Here is a 14773-nt window from a genome sequence, read left to right as displayed (position 1 = left end):
TTCACTCATTCCTTTGGCTCAGCACACTTGAGAGTGACTATTAGCCATAACCGTTCCTCTATTTGAGGTTGCTGGTGAGTCTAATACACATGGAAGACCAAAAACCACAAACGTAGTACAAAAAGCTATGGTGCACTTTTCACCCTAGTAACAGAGAGATAGCCGTGCTAGTCTACATACTGTCAAAACAAAAAAGCAGTCCAGTAACACTTTAAAGACTAACAATAATTTATTAGGTGATGAGCTTTCATGGGACAGACCCACTTCTTCAGATCATGGCCATACCAGAGCAGTTCTGGTATGATATGGCTATGATCTGAAGTGGGTCTGTCCCATGAAAGCTCATCACCTACTAAATTATTTTGTTAGTCTTTAAAGTGCTACTGGACTGCTTTTTTCACCTTAGGTCACATTTTTATATATCCTCATTTTCCACAGCAAAAACAGATCAACTAGGAGTTCAATGGGTCATGTGGAGTTCACCCAATTCAAGGCACAACTCAACCAGCCTAGTGCAGTTATGTGCTGTTACTACAGGTCGAACCTAATATGAAACTCTTGTCCAGGAACATGTTAGCCAGCATGAGTTTATCTAGCTGGATCACCACATGGCCACCTTTCTCGCAGTCCCACAAAGTCTGTTTATAGCCGCCAGTCATAGCTCTCACTGTTCTGTGCTGTTATTTAGCTGTAGTTTACCCCTAAAATGTCTTCTAGGAGCCCAGTAAGCAATGGAAGTGCTGGGAACATGCTAGGCAATATTGTCCTCACGTGGTCTGGCAAATTCACTTATCCAGTACCAGTTAGATGCTGAGGGTGCTGGATTAGAAAGGTTAAGAGTTCCCTGCAAGCATACACTTGTGCAGCCATTCAAGAGAGATTCAAATGTGGCCTAATTGATTAGCAGAGTGCCCACAGCTGGATTTTTGTTTGTTGGTGGTGCACATTTGCATATCCCCTAGTGCACACAAAAACTTATTCTGCACATGGATGGAAAAGATTATAGGAAACAGTGCCAATGATCCTAGTGCATTCCTCTATGGTCAGTAGCGTGCACGCATGCACACACACACACACCACTTTTCCATTCATAGAAGAGTTGCATCTATCTGAGTGAGGAACAGGGACATAATCTGCCTTACTATATTTGCCCCACCCACTTCCAGAAGTCTTCATTCTCCCAGCATGTTTATGATTATCTTTTCATTTGCTCCAAATTTTCCACTAACTACATTTCAGCTGAAATCCTCTCTGCTTGAGTCCTGCCCAAAGGCAAATGTTTGAGAACTGTTTAAGCCTATTTCACAAACCCATTAGACATTTCCTATTGCAAACAGTTTACATTACAGTAGCACCTATATGTAAAAATATTCTCCACGAACAGATGATGCAGTCCCCAAACTGAAGAGACAGACTTGAATAGCTGCATTTCAAAACTGCCTGAGTTAGAGTATATCCAGAAAAACCATAAGCATTTTCATACTTGTTTACATGTCTGCTTATACAACAGCTCAACCATATACCACCTGTTAGGTGAGACACACCGTCATGTCTAGTGCCTCTACATAGCTTTTTAACACATCAATTTGCACTGCTTTTGTTTGTAAACTTAGTGAACCTGAGAGCAAATTTACAGGTAAACAATCTAATTTCAGTTTCAGAGGATTTTTTTCTGTTAAGCTTAATGTTTTATTGTACAGGATTAAGCTAAATACAAATAACATTTGCACCCAATCATGCTAATCAATTCAAACACACAGCTTCAGTTAAAATGAGGTAAATGTGCATGTAGATAAGGTCTTCTACAATCTGCTAGTTTTGCTTTTGTCATTTTTATTAATCTCCGTCAGGTCAAACGAAAGAAAAAAGTCTGATAGCAAAGTTAACAGGTACAATTTTAAAAAGGTCAGGACATGGAAAAATTGAAACAGACAGAGCACTGGAAGCGCTACACACAGTAATATTCAGTTTCTCTTTTTCCCCTAAAGATGCAGCTTAATGTATTATTAAATACCCAGCATGAACAGATAGGAAATGCAACATGGCTAAATTGGCTTTGCCTTTTGTGTTGCTCAATTTCAACTGCATGGAGGCCTTTTTCGTATCATTGCTATTATTAATCCCATCTCTTCCCCCTGCCAAGGACATCCTGAATGCAAGGGCTTCTGATTTTGAGTGCTTCTAGACCAATGAGCCAAATTCCCACTTTTTCATACTTAGCTGTCCGATTTATAAGCATATAGTGATTTCACGAACATCAGCAATGCCAACCCAATAACAATTTGGCCTTGAAGAAGCTGGAAGCCATTCAATAAAAAGTTTGTGTATGAAGCATTAATAGTTACCTCACCCCCACTCATGGTTCAAGGACACTTACAAGGACTTTAACAGCTGACTTCCATTCAGAAAGAAAGCTTTCACATGCAAATGTTGTAAATGGGCTGCTTTTTTTTTTTTTAAACAAACCTTTTATATATGCTGCATTTGTCCATTACATTTTCAAGCGACTGATACCATAACTTCATGTTCCCTGAATGCAAGTTTGATGTGACAAATAGGCTAGAATTTCATAGCTAGACATTTTAAAGTTTTCCTAATAATTATGCCAGCATGTTAAGAGTTGTATAATATAAACAGCACTTTAAATAGACTATGTTTGCTTAATAGGAGCAGAAGCTTACTCTAGCCCAGCACACCTTCTGTGCTTCTTTATACAACAACTGCAAAACAGTCAACTACTCACTCTTCAGTCTGGTGACAGCAGCACACAGTCCACCGTATGCTACATCTGAAGCGTGTCTAGATGTCAATTCACCAGTGTGCATGTAAAGAAGGATACTGTTATTCAGGCTGGCACACAGTTGATCTCTTCTTCCATGGCCTTATACTTCCATCCACAGTGGCACTATCATTGCCAATGTCTCTAGAGGCACTGCGTTATGGGCCCCAGATAGGGCTCACCTCAGCACCTACAGATAGTGATGAGTCACAACAGGCCTCCCTTAGCTGTCTGCCACCAGACCAGTAGGGCACATCTTGGTATCCTCACTTGCCTGGCCAAATTCTCTGCTTAAGACTCCTTGGCCTTGGCCTACCTGCACTGACCTTCCCCAGGTCCAGCTGCTTTTCCCAGCAGCCAGGCAGCCAGCATTCAGCAGCTCTCTAAACTTCAGTGTTGCTTGCAGCTAATTTACAATTCACAAAGAAGGCCTGGACTTTTATTTGCAAATATCAGGAATTTTATGGCTGTTTTGCTGAAGGACACCTTAACACGAAAAAATATTATACTCTGTGATGAATCAGAGAGGGAAGTATTCATTATTTAACAAAAAACTCATGTCCCAAATGCTAAGCACTTAAGTGCTATAGCTTAAAATATTGTTCGCCAAGTTGTCACAGCATTGCAAAATGAATGTAATGAAACAATTCAGTGCTGCTACATACAAAGAAAGAACATCAGACCAACGCGCCTCTCTACAAAAAAGCGCCTTTAACAAGTTAACTGCCACTCCCACATGAGAAACACAGAACTACCCTCATCCCTCCTGACTCGCCCATTACCATTAATTCAATTTCTGTGTAAGGCTTATGTAGCTATTTTAACACGAAGAACCAGAGTTAAAACTGGACTTTCAAAATACTTTCGGCCAACTCGGTTATACAGGTGAGGTGTGTTTAAATAAAAAGGGTACTCCACAGCACAGCTGAGAGCCTCTTGGTAGGTTACCCTCCCATTTTTGCATCTGGATACTCTAGTTATGGGGGCAGGGGTTAAAAAAATTCTTAAATCCAAAAATCCCTGAATTTACAAATCAGCTGGCCTGCAACAGCAACTTAAATGGCAAGCACCATGAAAGTAATTGCAAAACAGCAGATTCAAATAAGGGTATTTTTAATTTTGTTTCATTCACAAGCAGAGGCCACCCAAGAGGTTCAGATGCTGCCCAGATGATTAGCAGAGCACCCACAGCCATCAGCATGTGTTATTGGTGGTACACATCCACAAATGTCTCCTTGGTGCAAAAACCAGATTTATTTTGTTCCTGCTTGGAAAAAAATGAGAGAGAACACTGCTCACATGTCCTCTCTCTTTAATAACCCAACAGAGATGAATCCAAATGGCATTTCAATCTAAAATCAGCATACCAAAACTATTATACAAGTGTTTGCTAATGAACTGTACTTGCTACACAGCCCTTCAAAAAGGGGGCACGTATTTCTATTTTATCTTCTCTGCTTGTCAGCTCCAGATACACGTATGAACAATCACATCTTTTCGGAGCATATTATAGGGAACATTTACCCCCATTAAGTGACAAAACGATCTAGGACACTACAGTAGAGTTCACATTTAGCTATGAGATGAATTTCAGTAGGAATGAGTAAAACTGCAACAGCATAACTTTATGCAGCAACAGAAGGTCATGTGTCAAGGCCTTCATATATACTCCGCAGCATGCTAGAATTAAATTCTATCACAAGGACACCACATTCTTCACAGTTCAGAACGTAGGTTCCACAGCAGCTTCAGCGGCTTTAAAAATTTAACCTTGCAGTTCTCACAGTGTGCAATGTTTTCACACTTAGAATGCAAAAGCTGAGTTATGGTCAGCAGGAAGCTAGGATTGGCAGCTATATCCTTAGAGGCATGGCAGAGCGCATGTGGAATAAGTGCACTCGGTGCAATGTTTTTCAAAATACCGACCTATAAAATTGTTAAAGTTTGCGTGTACATCTTCAGGGCCTACCATGAACATGAAAGTAATCAGGCTGTTGGCAGACTAAAGACTTCTCTACAGTAGCTAGTACAATAGTAGGAATGCTGGTATGCAGCACCAACATTTTTAAGACTTTCTAATAAAGATGACCTCTCTCCAATATTCTCTTTGCAACAAAGGGGAAAAACAAGTTATTATAAGTTGACATCATGGAACAGTTTTGAGAAAACGATGTCAATGCTGCAGCAAACTCCTTTGTATCACAGAATAAACTTGGGGCACTGCTTACAGCCAAAGCAAACATGCCACCACCTGCAATACCTGAAATTCCAAAAGAATTTAGTACTAAAGAGTGAATCAATAGCTGTGCCTCTGCTTCACATTGACTAGCCTGCTGCATCTGGTGAAAGCATGAACATTATAGCAGACCATGGGTTCTTGCGTTTAAAAAGAAAAACTAGAGCTTTGCCTCCTCTTACAAAATGGGACTTTCCATTGTTAACTCAATGAAAGTGGGGCCACTGATTGCAATAAAAGGGACTCTACTTTAAATAAATCAGCCCTTTGATCCTGCTGTCTAATCATGCATAGACTAGGAAACCTCCTTTAAAAGCACATACCTTAACCACAAGGGTCCACAAAGTTTTCAGGACAGTATCTTTCATCACTTTCAGCAATAAAGAATCCTAGCAAACACTGCAAACCAGTGCTCCAGGTTGCAATGTCACTGACCTAAATTTAGGCCAACCATCTCTCCACTATGACCACGTGAACACTGAAGCTTCACCTCACCTAAACTGTGACAACTCAGATGAAAATAAAGGTACCAGAATAAATACTTTGCACTGATCTTATTGAAAAACAAAATTCTAATTCAAGAGCCATCAAGTCAAATGGGTTTGTTTTAAGGGATATACTTTCAACCAGGCTAAAACCCACCTTGTTTGCAGGAGCTGTTTATGCCTACAAAATAAACACCAGGAACAGATATACAGGTCAAAGATGCAGCCACATAAAGAAAGCTTTCTGAAGGATTATCCCTGTCCACAATCAAAACAGTCACAGTCAAGGAATTTAAAGACCAAATGTTAACACTAGTGTAAGATCAATACCATGAGTAATAAACTACAGTATGCCCTGCTGCATTTCATTTGTTATAGAGAGACCTGATGAATTCTATGTACATCACAGAAGCCACAAAAATTTGTCAGGGGTGGATCCAACACCTTTTAGCCAGAAAAGAATTAAGCTATACTGTAATAAAAAGAACAAAGAATTTGAGTCACTGATTTAATTTTTATACAAGTAAAACTACACATTGTATAAAGATTACAAGGCAGTTCTAATGTTTGCTATTGCATGTTACAAAAATCAATTTAGCTACAAAGGGGGCTTTTGCAATTGATTCTGCTCCACAAGTGAATTGGCAACACTGGTTTAGCAAAGCCTTCTGTTAAGACTAGAACTCTAGCTCCAATACATTAAGATTCACACACAACAGGATTGTGGTGCTCATATTTTGAAGCAAAGTGAATGTCAAATGAATCAGGGGAAGGAAGGCAGCTTTAATCAGTTTTACATACCCAACAAGTAAACGTTCAGAGGCCTGCAAACAATATAAAATACTAATGACAAGGACCACATCCAGAAAGACACCACTGTGTCTGAGAATTAGTGTGTCACCTGGAATCCAATCAAACTAAAAGGTCACATTACTTCCATTGTCTGAACTGAGTTATTTATGAGTTTAAGCAATACTGAATCATGTCACACTACAGAACAGTACCTTTATTAGCTTTTACTACAAACATTATGGGGAAGGGAGGGGTGAAGGGGAAAATCTTTTGGCAAGCTGAATTAAGATACAGCACAAATGAAGCTCTCCAAATTGAGTTTATTGCTGGGTCTGAAGTTTCCCTAGTTTTGTGTTAACCATGTCCAGTTCACATTTTGTTTCTACAAATTAAGATAACCACATCATCTATACTGACCTCTTTTACAAGGCTCTCATGCGTCTGGTATCAGGCCAAACCTGTTCAACTACTAATATCCATAATTTTAAAACAGTGGGGAAAAAATAGGAAAAAATAATGTTCTCAAAATGCGTGAACTGAAGCCTCATACAAGTATTTAATATAAAAACCACTTTCCACCCAACAGCAGACAAGTTATTCCTGCTGAAATGCTATAAAATTAAAAGTTTAGCTAATCTCTACAAAAAGGGTTGGGGGCGTGGCTTCCTCCTGCTTTTACACTTCTGTACACCTCACATTTTCATCAAATTTAGACAGGAATCAAATCTTTATGCCTCATTACTTGGTTCTCAGGCCATTCCCTTCTGCAAGAAGAAACCAACTTCTTAAGTACTAACATAAAAGATTAATGGCCTGGCAAGTAGGAAAATGTTCCATAATAGTGTGCAAAGTAAGAGGAGAGTTCTAGTCTTAATCTCTTGAACTAGATCTTGACCGTGAGCGCGATTTTGAGTGAGATCTGGAATGGGACCTTGACGCAGCTCTTTTGGGTGGTGACTCAGAGCGAGCCTTAGCAGGTGGTTGCTGCTGTGGTGATTTGGAACGAGATCTACTCCTTGACCTGGATTTAGACTTAGCCTCTCCTTTACCATTCTCTTTGGGAGATCGAGACATGGACCTAGATCTGCTTCGAGACTTCTCAGACTTCTCCTTGGATCTGCTGCGGGATCCTCGATCAGACTTTGCCTTAGATTTGCTCTTTGATCTAGACTTCCTGCTTTTAGATCTGGAACGTGAACGATCTTTGCTTCTGGACCTGGATTTAGATCTTTAAAAGAACACAATTTTTATTCACCAGGAACTGAAATATACATGCTAGATCTACATATCAATAGTCATCACCTAAAGGTAACTGACAGATTAAGAGAAAAGACCACTAAACACACAAATCACTCACCGAGAGCGGCTTTTTGAAGCACTACGGGACCTGCTGCGGCTACTCCTGCGACTTCTGCTTCGTGACCTTCTCCTTGATCGTGACCTGATAACATTTCAAAGGCACCTTTGACATTCTACACCAGATGTTTGAGGTTGTCGTCTGTTTTTTTATTTTAAGCTTATGTCCTGCTCCCCCCTTACTTTAGTACAGCCAAAGTGTCCTCACAGTGAAGAATGTCTAGCAATAAGAATGCCCATACCAGAGCAGATCATTGGTCCATCTATGTCCAGAACACCATCTGTCAGTAGCCTAAACCTGATGTTTCAGAGGAAGGTGAAACATCCTCTCCACAATGCACCTGGTCAACTATGCAATGTTACATCATGGAAAAACATTCCTTCTAGACCCCTGGGAGTCATCTTATCCCTGAAGTATCAAAAAATTACAAAGGTAATGTTTACTCTTAACATTAGAGTACATATAATAGGCTCTCTCTCATCAGAGCTAATAACTAACTGTTATAACACTTCAAAAAGTTACCTTGACCTGCTGCCAGAATAAGATCGCCTATGACTTGTCCGTGGCTTGTCTTCAACAAGCCTGATCTTCCTGCCATTTATCTCTGTGCCATCCAATTTGTCCAGAGCACGCTTCATGTCAGAGTAAGACCGGAATTCAATCACGCCTTCATTTGTGCGTTCTTTGTGAGCATCCGCATAGGTTACCTCACCAGCTTGCCTCATGAAATCCTTAGAAAGTAGACAGGGTTACAAAACCATTTCCTTATTTTTTCAGTGGGAAGAGGTAATTAAGATAAAACCGAACAGATACAAAGAACTCTAAAAAGCCATGTCTAAATACATTTCAAAATATTTGTCTTAAATAATGAAAAACATTCACATTAAAATCTTATCACTTTTTGCTAGTCACAAGCATCTAGCAAAGAAATTTCACATTAACACGTACTTTCAAATCCTGCCAACTACAACGACTGGAAAGATTTTCAACAATTAGTCTGTATTCTGTACGAACAGGTGGGCCATATTTATCTCTTCCTGATTGTCTCCGACTGCTATATCCACTGCCTCCACCACTCCCACCTTTATTGTACAAAGAAACAAAATCAGATTGTCTCATAACATGAAGGCAGCTAAACATTCTGAAAAGTTAGTTACACACAGATTATATTTACTGGAGTAGGACTTTATCTTTCTAATCCTCCAAATTGCAATTTTGGCATGATCTATATTAATTGCAAATCAAACAGACTAAAATCCTACAAGTCTGTGTTCCTAAGATCAGTTAGAGAGAGTGACTGCTCCTTTATTAGATTTACCTTGCTAAGTTTTATTTTACAGAACATTGTAAAATATAAAACTTAACTGATTACATGCATTTCTACATTTTACAAAAACGTTTACTAGTTATGCTAAGTACTTACATCACAGTATGAGGTTTTTGGTGGTTGGCCACAAAACACGCAAGGTAACAGTCACCTAGTTCAGTTTAACCAGTTTTGTCTAACCCTTGGAATCCTCACCATCACCCTGCGTCTAATGGCAAAAGGCTGCTGTCGTCATGGCTTCCGGTAAGGTCAGCCAAGGGTCATAGGGCAAGGGTCACACAATGTATGGAAAAGCCATGGCCAATCAGGAAAGGCAGTCATCTTAGCCTCAGTGGACACAGCCTCAGCCCCACTGGTCACTTTTAAATTGAAACATCAAGGACTTGTTAAAAAGTTTGAATTGAACATGCAACAATTTTAAACAACATACATTTGAATTTTTAAAAGACAGATTCCCACCCACCCAAGAACAAGCACCTAGGAGCAGTGATACTCAGACTAATGCAGCTTTTAGAATGTCTCTTGCAATGCTTTGCAACATGTAATAAAACACTGATTTAACTGTTAACCAACTGTAGTTAATTAAAACAGTCACTTCAGCAAGACAACTATATACATACATAAAAAGTAAACGTTTCCCTTCACAGTGTTTACCTCTAAAAAGCACTATGGCAAACGAAACAATGAATTCACACTATTGAGGCTCTTTTGGGTAAAGCTGATCACCAATTTAGCTCCTGAAACATTGCGGTCTGAGTATCATTGATCCAAAGCTTACTACTCCTGCCCATATTTCCTACAATCTGTGTAAATTAAACCCTCCCCGCCACTGAGTTCTGTATATTCAATTAAAATGCTCACATTACACTTTGCAGATGAGTACTTCTACCATACAAAAATACATAACTTCTCATTTAAAATACTTCCAAATATTTAAATTACTATAACCAACCACTTCTAAATAAAATGAGTAAATCCTTCCTAGAGTAAGACTACACTACAACTTCGCAAATAAGATTATCCCCCTCCCTAGCCCGCTTTATATGCGATTGCAGAGCCTGAGGGCAGGTCTATTGCAGGGTACCTAAAGTGCAAGGCGTCTCCTATCAAAAGGGCTTACAAAACAAAGCGCGGCAGGTCATCCCGCCGCCAGCGTTGCACAAGGAGTACCCCCAATAGCCAAGGTCACGGCTACCTGGTGAGATTAGCATCGCCATCCCGCCCGCACCCCGGGGAACCGTCTCACCCGCCCAGCAGCCCGGTGCAGAACGGATACGCGGCCAACGCGGCAGTGACCAGCCGAACACCAACCCCCGCCCCCACGTTCCCGGTTCCCGCCAGGCCACGATCCGGGCCAAGGAGCTGTACTCACTGCGGCTGCTATAGCTGTACCCGTCCCTGTCCCGGCGGGGGCCCCGGGCGTGCTCCACTATCACCCGCTCCCCGCACAGGTCTTTGCCGTTCAGCTCGTAAACGGCATCGTCGGCGTCGCGGGAGTCCTCGAACTCCACGAAGCCGTAGCTGGGGAAGGGCAGAAACCGGCCGTCAGCGGGCCCGGCGCGGTCGCCTGGGCAGCGGGACAATGGAACCAGCCCCGCCGCAGCGCCCCCGCTCCCCGCCCCCACCGCCGCCATTTTGAACGCGGCGCCACGCGGCAGAGCGGGCCCGACCACGGGGCTCCGAGCCCTCCCCTCACCCCGTCACGGGCCGGGCCAGGATGAGCCCGCGCGACCCTTTCCAACCCGCCCCGCCGCAGGGCGGCTCAGGGCGCCCACCCCCGCCTCACCCGTTCTTGAGATCGACCTCGAGCAGGCGGCCGTAGCCGCTGAAGAAGCGCTGGATGTCCTTCTCCCGGACGTGGTAGCTGAGGCGCCCGATGTAGACGCGCGGCATCGCGGCAGCGCAAACCGGGGGGCGGGGCGAGAGGAGCTCGGTGCTGCGCGGCCCGCGGGGTGCCAGAAGCGCGGGCTGCTCCACAGCACAATGGCGGCCGGCACCCGCGCACGCTTTTATAGCGGGGGCGGGGCGTAGCCCGCTCCGTCACCACGGAAAACGTGCTGTGCGCCGGCGCACGTCCAGGAATGCGGCGGGGGGGGACAGAGAAAAGGCGCACTCTGTGCGCATGCGCAGAACTCACTGCACGTTTTCTGTCGCAGGAGGGCGGGGGCGACTCTTCCCCGCGCAATTTCCCCGCGCAAGCTGAAAGCGGCCCCTGAACGCATGCGCGGAGCTGTCCCTGAGTCCCGCTGCGGGCCGGGCTGGGCCCGCAGTGGCCGGGTTGTCAGTAGCGGCTGCGTGCGCACCTCAAACGCTGCGGACGCTCCCTCGGCCCTGGGGGAGGGGGCAGCCGGTGGCCATAGCTAAGCCGGTCCCACCCCCACACCCCGTGCGCGTAGGGCGAAGGACCCTCTGCCCACCCTGTGCCCCCCGCCCTGCGAGTGCCCGGCGGGGCCGGCCCAGCCCAGCCCCGCGCTGACGGCCACGGTCGCCGCTCGCCCTCCCGCAGCTGTCCCAGCGTGCCGCGCACCCTGCCTGGCACAGCTGCGAACGCCTCCGCGCCCGCGGGCAGCGCTGCTGCTCCAGCCGTCCCCCCTGTGGCCCGTGAGGCTCCTGGTGGTGCGCCCGGGCGCGCACAGCTTAGCAACAGCAGGACGTCCCGTGGCACCTCGTAGACTAACGGAGATAGTGGAGCATAAGCTTTCGTGGGCTTCAGTGGATCTGTTAGTCTCTAAGGTGCCACGGGACTTCTTGTTCTCCACGACACGGACTGACTGGGCTACCTCTGTGATACACAGCTTCGCAGCAGCTCTGCCCCCGGCCGCTTGGGAGCGGCTGCCTTTGCTGGCTGTCTGCTGCGGCCTGGGGGCCGTGGGAGGGACGGGATCTCCTGGGCCCTGGCGAGGCAAGGCTGCCCAGCTGCAGGTGCCCCAGCATTGCCAAGCAAAGGGCCCTGCAGGCTGGGGACTGGCTAACTATTCCTGAGGAGTTTCTCGGTCTGGTGGCCGTGTCCCACTCTGACATGTCCTCCAGGTAGCAACGCACCCACTCCTGTGCCTGCAGGAGACATCGTTCTCGTCACACTTCTCATCCAACTCCCAAGTCACTGACTGGTCCAGATCCCCTGACTCTTTCCTCCTCAGTGGGCACTGCAGCTGTCACTGTACTCATGCCTCTGATGAAGTGGGTCTTTACCCATGAAAGCTTATACTCCAAAATATCTGTTAGTCTATAAGGTGACACAGGACTTCTTCTTATACTCCCTTAAATCATCCCCGTGCTCTCCAGTAGATCCATCGTCTATTGGCCCAACTGACTGCTCCCAACTGTCTTATCTGCTCCACTGCAGGAGCTTATCCAGAGCCAAATAGGTAAGCTCCTGAGTCCCTACTGTCATGCTCAACTGTTTGATTCCAGTTGCCACAGAAATGGCTGGAGTCCCATATTCTGCACCTTCTTGTGCTTATTATATACAATCCAAAGCTCACTGGTCCAAGTGGTTCATAGAAAGTACTAAAAGAGTCTATGACAGACCTGTAGGCAGGAGGGGGTGCTTTTTTCATAAATGTGAATCACCCCCACACATGCAGCAGGCCCTGCCCTTCTCCTTCCACCTCCAGCTTTCCAGCTGGTCCTGCCCCTCCACCCCCACCTTTCAGCTGGTCCTGCCCCTGTCCCTCTCTCTCAGGATCCCGGCTGTCGGTGACCATAACCATGTGCACTGGGTCCCCTGCTGCCCTACCTTCCTCACTCCTACCTGCTCTGCATGCCATGGTCCCGGGCACCCTGAGCTTTCCTAGCTGCCCCCAGCCCTGCACATGCACCGGGGCTCCTCTGACAGCATGCAGGACAGGGTAGTAGTGTTCCCTCTAAGATTTTCCATCCTCAGATGGGCTGAATTTTCTTTCGGGCAGGTTAAAATTTCTTTTGTGCAACACCAATACTGAGGCAGTGAGTGGATGTGCGCCATCTGTACAAACAAATAACCTAGATATAAATATATATTGTAAACAGTCCAAAGGTGAGGAAGAAAATATAATAAAATAAGGAATAATTAACAAGGTGCAATGCTCACAATGTTTATTTTCTAAGAAATCAAATAAAAAAAAATAAACACTATTCTTGGAGTACTGCTATTATCATCCTTTTTAATAACTCAGGTTAGTGAACACACCAAAATTCATATTATACAGAAATAGCTCAGCTGTAAGATGCAAAACAAATCTACAAGTCAATTAGAAATACTCCAAAATATGGGATGGAACGTGGGAGGCTCAGGGCAGTGGGCTGGAAAAGGAGTCAGGGTTGGGGTATATGAGGTGCTCAAGGTATGGGATTGGAGTGTGTCGGCAGGGGTGCAGAAGTTAGGGTAGGGTGCTGGGGACGTGGCAATACAGGTATCAGGGTTGGGATTCATGACGGGCTCAGGGCAGGGGGGTTGAAATGTGGAGGGATGCAGAAGTTAGGATGGGGTGCTGGGGACGTCAGCGGTTCAGAAACAAGGGCTGGGGCATGTGAGGGGCCCAGAGCAAGGCATCAGGGTTCATGAGGGGCTCAGGGCAGAGCATTAGGGTGGGTGCAGAAGGCAGGGCAGTGGACTGGGAGGGGGTTAGGGTACGGTGTGTGTGGGGGAGAGGGATGACCCTGGGACTGGGTTATCTTACCTGCCTGCTGATTTTACATCAGGGTGTTCTTTTGAAGAATTGATTAAAAAAAACTGTCTGAAGATCCAAGTACTTAAGGCTAAAGTTGAACACTCAGGCCATGTCTACACTGGTATAAATCTTTGAAATGGCCATGCTAATGGCCATTTCGAAGATTACTAATGAGACGCTGAATTGAATATTCAGTGCCTCATTAGCATTAGCATGCTTCCAGCCATGGCGCTTCAAAAGCACTGCTTTCGAACGCCCGCAGCTCAGCCCAGTGCGGTGTGGCTACATGGGGGTCCCTTTCGAAAGGACCCCACACATTTCAAAATCCCCTGATTCAAAATGTGCGGGGGTCCTTTCAAAAAGGACCTCCATGCAGCCATGGGCTACGTCTACACGTGCCCCAAACTAAGGGGACTTCGAAGAAGGTGGCGTCCTTTCGAAAAGGAGCCCCGTCTGGACGCGCCGCGCGGCGGCAAGGCTCGTCAATTTCGAAGCGCCGCTGCCGCCCGCATGCTAATGAAGCGCTGAATATGCATTTCAGCGCTTCATTAGTAAACTTCGAAATGGCCATTTGCATGGCCATTTCGAAGTTTGGGGCACGTGTAGACACAGCCATGCTGTGCCACGGGTGCTTTCGAAGCACCGCAGCTGGAAGGGGGCTAATGCTAATGAGGTGCCAAATATTAATTCAGCACCTCATTAGTAATCTTCGCAATGGCCATTAGCACGGCCATTTTGAAGATTTGTGCCAGTGTAGACACGGCCTCAGACTGTGCACTTAAATACCTCGGAAAGGATTTTTTAGAGATGTGATTTTCGACACTTCAGCCACAAACTAACGAAATATTCAAAACAATTTTTAAATTGCGGTCCTGTCGACATAATACACAACTGTTTTTGTCAGCAAATTCATCTTTGACACATGCCTGTTAAATGCTTTTAATTACCTACCACTTAATGTCTATTTCACAGGTTCTGCGTTATGCTACGACAGGGATTCCCAACCTATGGGTCGGGATCCAAACCTGGGTCGGGATTACATTTGTAAAGGATCACCAACAGCTTGGAGCTGCACCTGGCTCTCAAAGAAGCCATTTGCAGCGCCTTAAGGCTGCCACATCCAGCAGCCATCGCTATCAATAGAG

At 45.2% G+C, this 14773-nt stretch overlaps 1 protein-coding gene across 1 annotated transcript; it reads right to left on the bottom strand.

Moving 5' to 3' along the window:
- Positions 1 to 1665: 1665 nt before the first annotated feature.
- On the bottom strand, positions 1666 to 10992 carry SRSF6 (serine and arginine rich splicing factor 6). Its single transcript, XM_075011441.1, has 6 exons — positions 10763 to 10992; positions 10349 to 10497; positions 8598 to 8731; positions 8172 to 8380; positions 7650 to 7733; positions 1666 to 7520 (listed from the first exon to the last, which is right to left on the bottom strand). Exons 1-6 carry the CDS (start codon positions 10867 to 10869, stop codon positions 7163 to 7165), a joined length of 1041 nt encoding a protein of 346 aa, XP_074867542.1. The 5' UTR covers positions 10870 to 10992; the 3' UTR covers positions 1666 to 7162.
- Positions 10993 to 14773: the final 3781 nt, after the last annotated feature.

The sequence above is a fragment of the Carettochelys insculpta genome, chromosome 17 (assembly GCF_033958435.1).
Source record: "Carettochelys insculpta isolate YL-2023 chromosome 17, ASM3395843v1, whole genome shotgun sequence".
In the NCBI taxonomy this organism is placed as follows: domain Eukaryota; kingdom Metazoa; phylum Chordata; order Testudines; family Carettochelyidae; genus Carettochelys; species Carettochelys insculpta.
Note: the sequence above shows the minus strand (reverse complement) of the source record. Positions and strands in the feature narration are given on the sequence as shown.

Excerpts from the sequence above, each read along its gene's own strand:
- SRSF6 (XM_075011441.1), bottom strand. The coding sequence starts at position 10,869 with ATGCCGCGCGTCTACATCGGGCGCCTCAGCTACCACGTCCGGGAGAAG. Across the intron at positions 8,732-10,348 it reads GTACAGCTATAGCAGCCGCA|GTGGGAGTGGTGGAGGCAGT; the intron begins GTGAGTACAGCT and ends TGTACAATAAAG. Across the intron at positions 7,734-8,171 it reads TATTCTGGCAGCAGGTCAAG|GTCACGATCAAGGAGAAGGT; the intron begins GTAACTTTTTGA and ends AAATGTTATCAG.